The sequence below is a fragment of the Kogia breviceps genome, chromosome 19, assembly GCF_026419965.1.
Source record: "Kogia breviceps isolate mKogBre1 chromosome 19, mKogBre1 haplotype 1, whole genome shotgun sequence".
NCBI classification, from domain to species: domain Eukaryota; kingdom Metazoa; phylum Chordata; class Mammalia; order Artiodactyla; family Physeteridae; genus Kogia; species Kogia breviceps.
In genome coordinates this window covers 33743043-33755975 of record NC_081328.1, presented here as the reverse complement: position 1 = coordinate 33755975, position 12933 = coordinate 33743043, and the positions used below count along the sequence as shown (strand labels likewise).

The following is a 12933-nucleotide window of genomic DNA, read 5'->3' as shown; positions in this document are numbered from 1 at the left end:
TTACAATTAATTGATTAATTTTTATTTTATTTTTGATTGTGTTGGGTCTTCGTCGCTGTCGCTGTGCGGGCTTTCTCTAGTTTCGGTGAGTGGGGGCTACTCTTCGGTGAGGTGCGCGGGCTTCTCATTGCGGTGGCTTCTCTTGTTGCAGAGCACGGGCTCTAGGCACGCAGGCTTCAGTGGTTGTGGCTTGTGGGCTCTAGAGCGCAGGCTCAGTAGTTGTGGCGCACGGGCTTAGTTGCTCCGCGGCATGTGGGACCTTTCCTGACCAGGGATCGAACCCGTGTCCCCCGGCATTGGCAGGCAGATCCTTAACCACTGCGCCACCAGGGAGGTCCCTTCTGAGCTATTTTTTTTTTTTTTTTGCGGTATGCGGGCCTCTCACTGTTGTGGCCTCTCCCGTTGCGGAGCACAGGCTCCGGACGCACAGGCCTAGCGGCCATGGCTCACGGGCTTAGTTGCTCCGCGGCATGTGGGATCTTCCCGGACCAGGGCACGAACCCGTGTCTCCTGCATCGGCAGGCGGATTCTCAACCACTGCGCCACCAGGGAAGCCCTTCTGAGCTATTTTTAAACTGAGTTTTGTTTATTGTGCAGTTTAAACATGTTCAAAACTAATAGCAACAATAAAGGGAATATAAGTTCATTCATAACAGCATATGCTTCTAAAATGTGACCACTTCTTATTTTAAACCAAAATATATTGATCTTTTTTAAGAAAGTCTTTCAGAATCAGTTTGAAATAAGAGGTCATTTGGTTTCCTTAAGGTTTAAAAATAAAAGCAAAAAGACTAGTTATCACATCCATACACATAGAAATCATGAATTACAAAGGTGTGCCTTAAGACAGTTTTTCAAAGCAACTTAAATCATAGGTACTGGAAACACATTGTTGAAGACTGTTTTGATAGTTTACTTGGCCTTTCCTTATATCGTTTATCAACAGCACAGGTAAGGAATGTGTGTGAAAATAGCTCCAGGAGGTCAATGTTTACAACTTTACTTAGAAGTAATAGGGCCACTGAATCTACAGCTCTTACTCAATCTGAAGGAATCATCCAGTGGTTCCAAAATAAGAGAAGTAATCAACACAACAGAATTAAGAAAATCAACAAAATTAGAGCATTGATATAACTTAATGATTTCTAAAAACATTTCCAGATAGCCTGTGATTATAGTTTATGGCCACTGGAAATACAAAGCATCTCTCTCAAAACATCATGACTGGAGAATGGCCAAGAGCCTTCCACTAGACCCTTCTCATTAACACTCTTGTAGAGAGATTCTACAAGTCATGTGGCTAATACATCAAAAATGGTCTTATTCCCCTGACTTCAAATTAGAGGAGCAACCTGTTGGATGGAACAAAGCATAGAGCTTAAGACCAAGAACTCTGGAACCAGACTCTCTGAGTTTGAATCCCAACTCTACCACTTACTGGCCATGAAATATTAAGCCATGTCTCAGCCCTTCTTCTGTAAACTGGGTTAGAACTGTGCATGGCAGATAGTAAATGATATATAAGTATTTAACTGAATGATTTAAAACATTAAAAAAGTACAAGTGTTGTACTAATTTTCCAACTGTATGCACCCAGATATTGGTCCTAGGTCCTTTATTCCCTAGGTCCGCCAGGGAATTCCCAGTCCTAGGTCTTTTAAACATGAAGATATATTCCTGTGGGAGTTCCCCGGTGGTCTAGTGGTTAGGATTTGGAAGCTGTGGCCCAGTTTCAGTCCCCGGTCAGGAAACTGAGATCCCACAAGCCGTGTGGCACAGTCAAAAAAATATATAATAAAAAAATAAAACATAATTAAGAAAAAAACCCAACGATATCTTCCTAATATAACAAAAAAACCTGAAACACTCTGATCTAAAGTGACCTCCTAGGCCAAATGGATTAAGCATGAGCTGATTGACACACTATAATGGGTTTTATTAAGCAATGGCAATTTTACATCCTTGTCTTCTAATAAGGTTTTTCCCCTCTTATCTGATCTTGTACTAGAGTACTGTTATCCTGCTTCTGACAAATGCATGTATTACAGGCAAGCAAGGAAATATATTTGATGTGCCATACCTATGCTATTTTCTGTTTGTGTAGGAAGGTCTCCAACCAGCATTTTACTTCATTAAAGTTAAGTGCAAAAAGAGGTACAGTTGACCCTTGAACAATATGGGCTTGAACTGTGTGGGTCCACTTACTTATATGTGGATTTTTTTTCAGTAGCAAATACTATAATACTACATGATCTGTGGTTGGTTGAATCCTCAATGCAGAACCGCAGGTATGGAGGGCTGACTGTAAGTTACACATGGATTTTCGGCTGAGCGGAGGGTGGGTGCCCCTCCTAACCCCCGTGCTGTTCAAGGCTCAACTGTACTTTATTTTCTCTGTATGTTACAGTGACTTATTTTAAAATAACTTAAGTCCTGAAGATTTGTTAGATTAAATCTGTTAAAATGTGGGTACATATGAGAATGATATTAACACCAATACACATTAGAAAAACACTTTAAATTCAGGGCAACTGTAGTTTCACTTTCAAAAACTAAAAAGTTAATCACAGTAAACAGCATTATCTTTAAGGAGGCATTTTGAGTGAAGGTCTACATCTGCCATCTAATATAGGTTAAAGTTATTCAAAGGAGATTTAACAATACACCTGATTTTAGAAGATGGGAAACAAAGGGACACCAGGATAGGGCCATTCAGAGGCTGCCACAGTATCTGTAGGTATAGAAGACAAAAAAATGCAAAAACACCTTTAAGATAACTAACTCATCAAAATTGTAAACTAAAAGTCTCCACACAGAGGGTCAAAAGTGTGATGGCAGTGGGGGAAAAAAGACTTGGGACTAAGAGGTAAACTTTTCTAAGGTTTTCTAAGGGGTGCTAGGAAACCAATCAAGATAAAATTGAGTTAACTTTTTCAGCACCAAACCAACATATGTACCAATATTTAATTTCCCTAAGATTTTTTTTGCCAGTACACACATCCCCAAGATCTGATACTCATACTTACATCAAGCTCAATTATTTAAAGTCTGAATATATGTACTAGTGTTCCAGATTGTTACAAATCCTATTGTTTATCTATTGGCCAGTTGCCTTTTGATTTTTAGAAAAAGTTAACTTGAGCCTTTCTTCATTTATAAAAAGGCAGTTTTCTTCCAGTTAAGCCTATGATAACTTCACCCAAAAGTTTCTAGTAGAAACTAGTGCTTAAAACCATTACTCTGTTCTTACAGCTATTCAAACTTTGTGATCACAAAAGCACATAATTGATAGCATAGGCAGACCAATCTCTGCCGGTTCCAGTCACTATCCCAATCCTTCTTCATAACCTCATTCTGTCCACTAAAGGACAAAGGCCTCACCATGGAGCTGACAGAACAGCTTAGCTCTGTTATTTCCAGTGCTTGTTTCCTTAAAACTTTTTATTGCTCTAAACCGAGAGGGTAACAGACAAAAGGCTTTTGTAGACTGGTGTCCAAAAAACTCATTTGAGACCAAATTTATTTCACAAGTAACCCAGACAGTGCTGGTTTCTTACTAAAAAAGCAGAGAAAGTTATTCTTCCAATTCAAGACAATTTTCTCCCCAATACGATGTCAACACTGTATCAATGGACATCTAAACAGTGAAATGACTCATTATTTTAGTTTAAAGATAGTCTCACCCTTCCAACTCATCACTTACAAAAAAAACTCCATCCTTAACAAGCCACCACAATTTGACAGATTTATGACTAATCTCTGACGTCCCAAACCAGCAGGTTGGCTATCTGCTTGCAAAAACAAAACCAACCCCAAAACTGTGTGTCAACTTTTTTGCTAGGAAAATGCACACAAATACTAATATAAATACCTGTCCAATCTTGAATAGATTTTAATCATCAATTCTCCAGCTACCTACAATGACTAAACTCAGTGTTAAGGATTAGTAAAAACAGACCTAAATCTTCTTTTTAAATAGTTAGGTCAGCTGCTTCGTCAAGCAAGTTTTCTGAGCTATTCATCTCCCACGAAGAAATAGAAAACTGATCCAATGGTTTCTTTCTCCATATACATTTCAAATAAATCCTCTCAGTTTACATGAGTGAATTTCATTTTATCACCTGACTCTGTCTTAGATGTCAGCATGACACATTTTAATAGGGTTGACTCGCCTTAGCGTACCATCCCTATAGTGGGGAGACAAGATGTGGATGAACAGAGTTAGTTGCTAAACATAATAAAGCCGTCCCAAGCAGGCTTTAGGACAACTTTTTATGTGACAAACTACTGTCTACGCACTAGTGGAGCAATAGCTTTCCATTATTCCTTTGTGATTCAATGAGTCAGATCTTTCTGCCTTATCAGCATTTACAACATCATAATTCCAGAATTAGATCTTTGGCAAAGGCTTAAAAACAAAGACCACGATAAACATTTTTAATTTTAAAGAATTTTAATACAAACTTAATATAAACTATTTCAGTCCCTCTTAACATGTAAGACACTGACTCAAAATACTTTTATACCTTTTTTTCAAGTATTGCACAATATAGGTACAAAATTAATATTTACGATTACATTTTCTTCCATAATATATAGCAAAAATCTTTAAACCTTTAACAGAAAATACATTTTTTTGAAAAAGCAAATATTCGTACATTTTAATTCCACCACTAAAGGAATATCCTGTACACAATTTAGAATAGTTGATGTCTTTAAGATGGATATTTTACAATTTCAGTAAAAAAAATACAACATGAAGCTGCTGCTGTCACAGATCACTGTAGTAAAAAGATATAAATGCAATACCATGTCGTAGAAACAATATATATATTCTCTGATATTTTACAAACTTTGTACTAAATTAAATTATACAATTAGAAAAGACCAATAAACCCACTTATTAGTGCCAATTTTTTATTAAAAAAAAAAATCAGCCATGTCCTTGCTATATCTTAAATACTGTAAGAGGCCATATCTGAGAGTATACTTTAAAATATACAGTCAGTATAAAATAACTTTGTGCTTGGTTGGCAATGAAAAATGATGCATGTTTTATTTTTGTAACCAAGCTTGAATGTATCTTTACTATAAGCTTAAAAAAAAAATCTCAAGGAGGTTATAGAAAAAAAAAAAAATCCCCCTTGGGTCCGAGCATTTTAACTTGTACAATACATCTTTTCTGTTTTTAGTTAGCCATAACAGGCTGGAATTGCTGGTTAGAATACTGCATGTTATTCAAGCTAAAATTCAAGCCATCTACAAAAGACTTCTCGTTGAGGCCTCCATAGGCCGCAAACACATCAAAGGCATTACTGTACTGGAGAGGACTGAGGTTAAGGGGGCTGTCACCTGGGAACATTCCATTGGTACTACTGCCTTGACCCTGCATATTAGGAAAAATAAATTCCTTGGCGTTAGGAGAAAGAGCGGAGGTTTTCTGCTGTTGCTGCTGCTGCGGTGGTGGTGGTGGTGACGGCGGTGGCTGGGATGGCTGTTGCTGTTGCCGTGGCTTCTGCTGGCTGCCCAGGCCAAGCCCATACAGAGAGTGCACTGAGGAAGAGATGGCTTTCTGTTTTAAGAGGTCATTCACATTCAGGCCGAGGTTGATAGGAGAAGTGCGTGCAACCTTGTTGCTTCGGCCACTATTCTTCATTTTGGTAGAGCCGAACTTGGTGGCAGCAAAAGTGGCAGTGGTAAAGGTTAAAGGCTGAGTGGACCGGGGCATGAAGGTAGGGCTTACAGCAGCAGAGTGACCAAAGGGAGGAGATGGAGAGCTGGACACTGATGAGGCTGGGTCACTTATGGGCATAAAAACCTGGGCCTCTGGGTTAAAGCTGTTTTTGATCTCCTTATCCAACTCACATCCATTTTCATTATTATCATCCACATAAAGCACCTTCACTGGTCCCTTTTCACCAATTTGGTAGGAAACCTCAAATGGGTCGATCCAAACACTAAGATCCTGCGGCAGATTGCCACGAACATCATCAATGTCCAAACCACTCTCTTTGGATGCTTGTTCAATCACTGGGTCCACTTTCTCCCCTACGTGTATACATCTAAACCCTGATCCTTTGTATGGCTTTTCAGGATACCAGTGCCCTTCATATTTCTTCTTAAGAAGTCTTTCAAGCTCTTCACCAAAAATGTTGACACGTCTCCTGGGAAGCTTATTGTACAGATATGAAATAATAAAATTTAGTGCTACTTGGATTTCAAGCTGCATAGCTGCTATGCCACAAAATCAGGTTTGTGTTTCAACTCCCCTCCCCAAGACACACAAAAAAGTGTTCAGTTTGTGGCAGAGGAACAAATTTTCATTCAAAGTGCTGGTATTAGTAGATATCCTTCACCTTGAGTGGTCTTGTTCCTTAAAACAAACAAAACAAAAGGAGACATGGCCACATAAGATAAATGTTAAGTCCCACAACCTTTTTTTACCCTCAGAGTAATTTCACTTTTGAAAAAGTCTAATAGGCTAGAAAGTCTGAAAAATATAATCAGCACAAAACATAGGAACTTACAGTCAAAAATTATTTATTGAAGATCCAAATCTCAAGGGAAAACAGGATTTTCAGTTAAAACAACATTAAAAAAAACCCACCCTATTATTTACTTTGTTTCTGAATAGAGTTCTAAGAGGAAAAATATTCCCAGAATATACAGCATATTTCTTCTTTTTCTTCCTGCAGTTCTCAAAAGAATATTTATTGGAAACTAAACTCAGCATACCTATCTATATACATACATACATATAGATATATGCTAGTTTTAGAAGTTGGTCATACTCCTATTCATCAACTTAGAAGTGAATTCTGTATTTCAGTTCATTTTGGATATATACTGCTTAAATCTGCTTCATCATTAAACATTTCAAAATTTGAGAAGTTAGGAAAATTATTTTAATTTCCAAAGTTCATGATAGTGAAATTAAAGGAACTAAATACAAAATGAATCGCCATGCTAGTGAACAACAATTATGAACCAAATTATCCTACACAGTTGCCGTTTTAAATGTACTAAGGGCACATAATGTAATACTCGAGCTTCTGTATACTTTTCTTATTAATGTGTATTTTTCTAAATTTGAAAATACCTCTTGGGTATCAAGTATAACAAAAGAAACAATTAATTTCAAACTTTATTGATTATTCCGTTTAAAGGGCTGGGTTTCTGAGTTTTATTCTGATTTTCAAAGCCACCTCCCTCCCTCATGTAAGAGAACAGCCGGAGAGGCATGTACGATAAGGTCGACCTTTAAACGTTTGCTGGATCAGCACTGGGTGGGGATAAGAAAAGACCAAGGGCAAACAAGATATTTGCAGATCTATTTGTACACTGAGGTTGATTTAAAAGGACATTTAAAAAAATCAAGTTGGTATTAATCCATCTGTCTCATTTTCCATATTCGTGGTGACAAAGGGAAAAGAATTCCCGGCTTCCCCCAAACTACACTTTCCAAGCCGAAAGCCCAAGTGCTGGCAAAGGCAGCTGATTAAGCCAAAATGCTTGAAGGTGCAGTCGAGCGAAATTCAGATTCGGCGGAAGGTAGTTTCAAAGCAACGCCTTAAAGACAGGAGCGTGAAGAATTACATAAACAGCCAGTTGGGTCTCATTAGATTTCTGCTCACAGCCCTCCGAGCCTAAGCAAGTCTCCTCCCCCAATGAGGAGGAGGAGGAAGGCCACGAGAAATGGAAAAGCAACCACTCGGGGCCCGGGGGCCGGACACCGGGCGGGTCGCGGCGCCGGCCGCACCGGGTCAGCCGCTCCCCTCCCCCCGCCGTAACCCGACCTGCCGCTCCCTGCACCCCCCGCGCCCCGAGGCTCCTGGGACCCAGCCAGAGCCCGGGGAGCACCGGATCCCCGGCACCATTTTCGGGCCCGGCGGCCACCGGCCCCGCAGACCCCAGCGTTCCTCTCGAGCTAGCCGCTGCTCCCGGGCGCCCCAATCCCCGATTCCCGTCAGCTCGCCCCCGGCCGCCCTTCCCCGGTCACCCGGCCCGGCTGAGCCCGACGCGCCGGCCGGCCCCACCTCCGGCCCCCGGGCGCACCGGGGACCCTCGGAGCCGCCTCAGGCCAGGTGTCGGGAGCCGCTCCCCTCCACGCCTGGGCCTCGACGCCTCCGTCCCGAGCCCCGAAGGCCCGGGGCTCTACGCCGCTGCAGCCCCTCCTCCTCCTGACCCCGCCCGCCGCCCCTCGATACTTACGGGCTGCTAACACCACAGACCCGGCCGCTGGGCGGACAAGGGGCGGCAGGGCGGGGGCACGGGAGGGTAGGCGGCTGCGAGCTGGCCGGGCCGAGGGCACGCCGACGCCGCCGGGCGGAGGTTGCGGAAGACAAGGGCCTCAGGAGCTCGCCCCTTCTGGCTCGGAGTGGCGAGGACAGGGTCAGGCGAGCGCGCCCACTTCTCCACACAGCCCGGTGCCCGGCCCAGCGTCCCCGTAGAGCGTACACTCCGCGCCGAGCCAGAGTTTCGCTCTTTCTGCCGCGGCGCGCGCCCCGCCTCTCATTTTATATTCTCCTCCCCGCCCCCATCCCCTCCCGTAGGGATGCGCGCGCCCGCCCAGCGTCACACAGCTCCGGGCGGTGTCACCATTCCCCGCCCTCCCAACCTGCAACGGAGACCCTGGCCGCCTGGCTCCGCCCCTGCCCTGCCCCCGGACGCCATTGGCCAGGTCCCGCCGGCCCATGTCCTGACGGGCGGAGGAGGGCCGGGTGGACAAGGCCACACCTCTCGGACTGCAGGGTGGCCAATGAGCCGATGATCTGGAGTCACTGTGGGCGGGATTAAGAGAAGGTTTGGAAAGGGATTGGGGGAGAGAGGTGCCAGTGAGGGCAACAGAAGTGGGTTGGGACGGCTGACTCGGTCTAGGCAGAGGAGAAGGGGGGAGGGGAGTGAAGCTGGGGGCGAAGCGGCTGGGGAAAGCCGGGAGGAGAGCCCAAGACCCCGAGAGGGAGGGGAGAATTTACAAAGAATGCCCCACCCGAGTTGGACTGTGGCTGAGGAAAATCCCACTCGTGGACGTGTTACCAAATCGGCCTCCAGTGCACCCAGGAGAGCCTAGAAAAAGGACGAACTGTGACGGGGACTCGTGTACCCGATTAATTGAATATTAATCACCTCAAGGGCCTAGTCCAACTGCCATCCGGGGCGGGGGGGGGGGGCAACTGCAGAACCCAGAGCTGCCGTGCCAGGTTGAGGGTGGGGAAGAGACCACCTGGCCACATCTCCCGCCCAGGTGACAGTTTAACTGCCTCCACTTCCCACATCAGACCTCCCCGTGCGACCCGGCAGCAACTCGGACGTGGGGGTGGCTTGAGACTAAGAATCACATTTTATTCCGAATGTCCCAATCCAGGCCTCCATGCCAAATTGCGTACGTATCTAAGTATATATATGTAAGCATGCGTGTATTTCAAGAGCCTACTTTAACATAAATACACATAATAAACACGGTGCCTTCCTGTTATTGTACATTTAAGATAATTTTCAGTTCAAATATGGGCGAGTAAATAGGGAGCGGGGAAAGAGAGGGACTCAAAGGGGGCGAGCAAGCGCTCTCTTCCACAACCTGCAGCAGAGAAATACACGAAGTTACACTGGGAGCGGAACCAAGCTTCCCTCTCGGCTAAAAATATTACTCACAGGTAGCAACGACGCCTGATTGGCCACGCTTCTCCCTTAGCAACCAGGCGATTGGCTGTCTGGTATCCAGGAGACCGACGTCAAACTCACTCGGGGAAAAGGGAGAGAAAATCTAGGGGGAGGGAAGGGTAGGAGGGGGAGAAAGAGGAGCAATGAATGAGACGCCCGTCGCCTGGCCTTCCCCTCTCCCCTTTCCTCTGCACTCAAGGAGTGCTTCCTGGAAAAAACACCAGTTGGGGCGCTGCCTTCCCCTCAAAACGGAGGGGCCGACACTCTCAACCTGCTATAAGGAAGTTAAGCCGCAGTTCACCAAGGAGTGGGGTGTTCGCGAAGCCAGCTGTGTAGACCAGTTGTGCTCCTCGGGCACAAACTCGTTTTATGGACGCGAAATCTCGTCGTAGCTTCCCCCCCCCCCCCCGCCAAACTGACTCTCTTGTCCCCCTCTCCTCCCCTTTTAGAAGAAACCGAACTGAAAAACGGATATTTATTTCTAAAGTCCCAAATGTGTGAGAGGAGGAGGGAAGATGGGTTTGGGAAACAGGCTGAGGGTGGGAGTGGTCAGGTGACTGGTTTATTGTACTAGTTTAGATTCTTAAAACTAAGGCAGGGTTTTTAAAGAACATAGAAGTTTTACGCAAGTTCTGCTTTCCTAGTGTTTGGGTTTTTCAGTTGTAAACGAGGAAGAGTGAGATTTGGTTGTGAAAGTACGGAAGCATTTTAAATGAAAACGTGCCTTCCTCTGCATCAAAAAAATTTATATTATTCGTTCAGTATTGTCTTCTTTTTGCTCATTTGTATTTTTTTGTTTTCTATAATGAATAATAATTCCATTTGTTTTTAATAAATGAGTTATTTTAAAATTTTATATTTAGTTGAGCACAGAAATTGCAAGAATATAGGATATTTTGGGAATGGTTTACCCAGAAGAACACTTGATTTTTCGTGTGCTCCAGAGCATAATTTCCCTTACCATTAGGCAAGTAATATTACTGTACCAAACATCCAGAATTGCAGGACCAAGAATCGGCCATGTGTCTTGATTTGTAATTTGGAAAATATATCACTATAATTAGAAGAGCATATTAGAGGAGCATATGCTTGTCTGAGATTAATATGTCTAACTAAAGATAAATGAGTTGTAATTTTGTAAAGTTTATCTATACTTTTCAAGAATTCTCTAAAGGGAAGACAGAGATTCTCTTTTCTGAATGCCCCCAATCTATAATCCCAGGTTTAAAATTTGAGAGCAGTCAAATATTGATTAAATAGGTATTGATTAAATATTCGTAGTGGTAAAAAGAATTTTTAAATCAGAAATTTAGATGTAAAACATTTATGAGTTATTGCTGCTCAGCTCAAGGGTATGAGAGTGTTTCAAACCAAATATAAATACAAACACACACACAGTGAGGCCCCGTGGCACACAGGAAAAAGTACTGAAGAGCAGATATTGGGAAATCTGAATTTCACCCATTTCTCAACTTTTAGTTCTCTCATCTATAAATATTTATTGGATTAATCTCTTAAGTCTTTCAATTAAAAAATTCCATATTTAAAACTCAATGTCCCTAAAGTAAACAGTGTAGTTCTTTTTCAAATATAGATTGCAAATAAAAAGAAAACCAGATTCATATCCTTTCAACCTTGCTAGTCACATGGTATAAAATTCCCTTTATTCAAGTTTTGCCCTTTAAAGGACCCTTTATATGTCTTATTGCTATTTAACATTTACTTTAGAATTGTGCAGGGGAGTAGACTGCTAAATGGATATTTAAATTTATGGAGGAAAAAAGAATTTGGTATTAAGCTCCAGGTGGTATCACAACCAACAGGTATTCCTCTCTCTGGCCAAGTGATTGTCACTGAAAATCACAGCCCTTCCCTTTCACATCATTGCATTCCGCACAATTTCTGGAGTGGTACTTTACAATAAAGGTAATGGTTGTTTGGTAAATGAATAAATTCCAGGGAATTCCCTGGTGGTCCAGTGGTTAGGACTCGGTGCTTTCACTGCTGGGGCCTGGGTTCCGTCCCTGGTGGTGGAACTAAGATCCCGCAACCCGTGGCACAGGAAAAAGAAAAAAAGAGAGAGAGAGAGAATAAGTTCCAACAGTTCTTGAAAGTGTCCTGAATTATTACCTCATTCACACAACTAAACACACACACACAGCTCACCTTGATTTCTGAGAGAGATGTGTCCTAAACTTTCTAATTCTCATTCTGTTTCCTTGTAAACTGAGACAAGATTATGGAAGAATCACCATCACATCATCTGTATTTACTAAGGCTCATTTCACTTCTAGGGAATCAACCTTTTACCTTTTTTGAGAATTAGGCAACATACAAATGTAATGTTGTTCTTATCATTATGGTTATTCATTTCTTTTAGATAGTCATGCAACATAAACCATAGCATGCACCTTTAAAAAATTATGGTTAAGGAACAAGTAAAAACTAATCATTAGTTATTAAAAGCCAAGTATACCAATTCTTTACAAAACATTTCTCAAAGGAAGGCACTCACTTATGACTTAGGGAACCTCAGTGTGGTTTCCTGTGGTTTCTCATATGGATTAGTAGAGGAAGGCCATACATCCTCTGAGAGATGGGAACACACACATTTGTAATTACAAGATAACTAGATAACATTGAACAAACCCATTTATCTTTGGAACAGGCAATTTCACTGAAGCAACTTGGTCTGATAGGAGAATGTCTTCTTGTAACTTGCTCTCTCCCTATTATCTCGATGAACAAAAATGCAAACAAAATTTTGAAATTTCTTTCCATTAGCCAAGAATGAGGATTTTGATCTCACCCAGAGATTATAGTTGCAAATCCTAGGAGTGATACAGTGTTCACAACATTTTAAGTACAAAGAACATTTATTTAAAGTCTCTGTGAGCCAATGTTATTACTTTAAATATATGAGTTCTGGATTTCATCCATTGCACACTATGTTAAGGAAAATTGAAAATGCTCTATTGTAATGATACATAAATTTAAAGCGTAGATTGCATCTGTTATTATGCAGCTCTGCTTGAAATAGAAATATATACATAATTCTATTTTATAAAATAGATATTATGGTCCTGCAATTCTGGATATATATATAGATAGATAGAGAGAGAGAGAGAAAGAGAGAGAGAGAGAAATACACACACACGCACACACACAACTGTAGCAGACACTGTTGTTAGCTCACCCATTTCCCATGCCCTCTCCCCTTCCTCTTGTCTGCCTGACTAAAGAGGCTATAAGAGCTAAATACGTATCTTCCCA

General features: G+C 42.3%; 1 protein-coding gene across 1 annotated transcript; it reads right to left on the bottom strand.

The window, feature by feature from the left end:
• Nucleotides 1–5100: 5100 nt before the first annotated feature.
• Nucleotides 5101–6328, bottom strand: TOB1 (transducer of ERBB2, 1). Its single transcript, XM_059047230.2, has one exon. It carries the CDS (start codon nucleotides 6227–6229, stop codon nucleotides 5189–5191), a length of 1041 nt encoding a protein of 346 aa, XP_058903213.1. The 5' UTR covers nucleotides 6230–6328; the 3' UTR covers nucleotides 5101–5188.
• Nucleotides 6329–12933: the final 6605 nt, after the last annotated feature.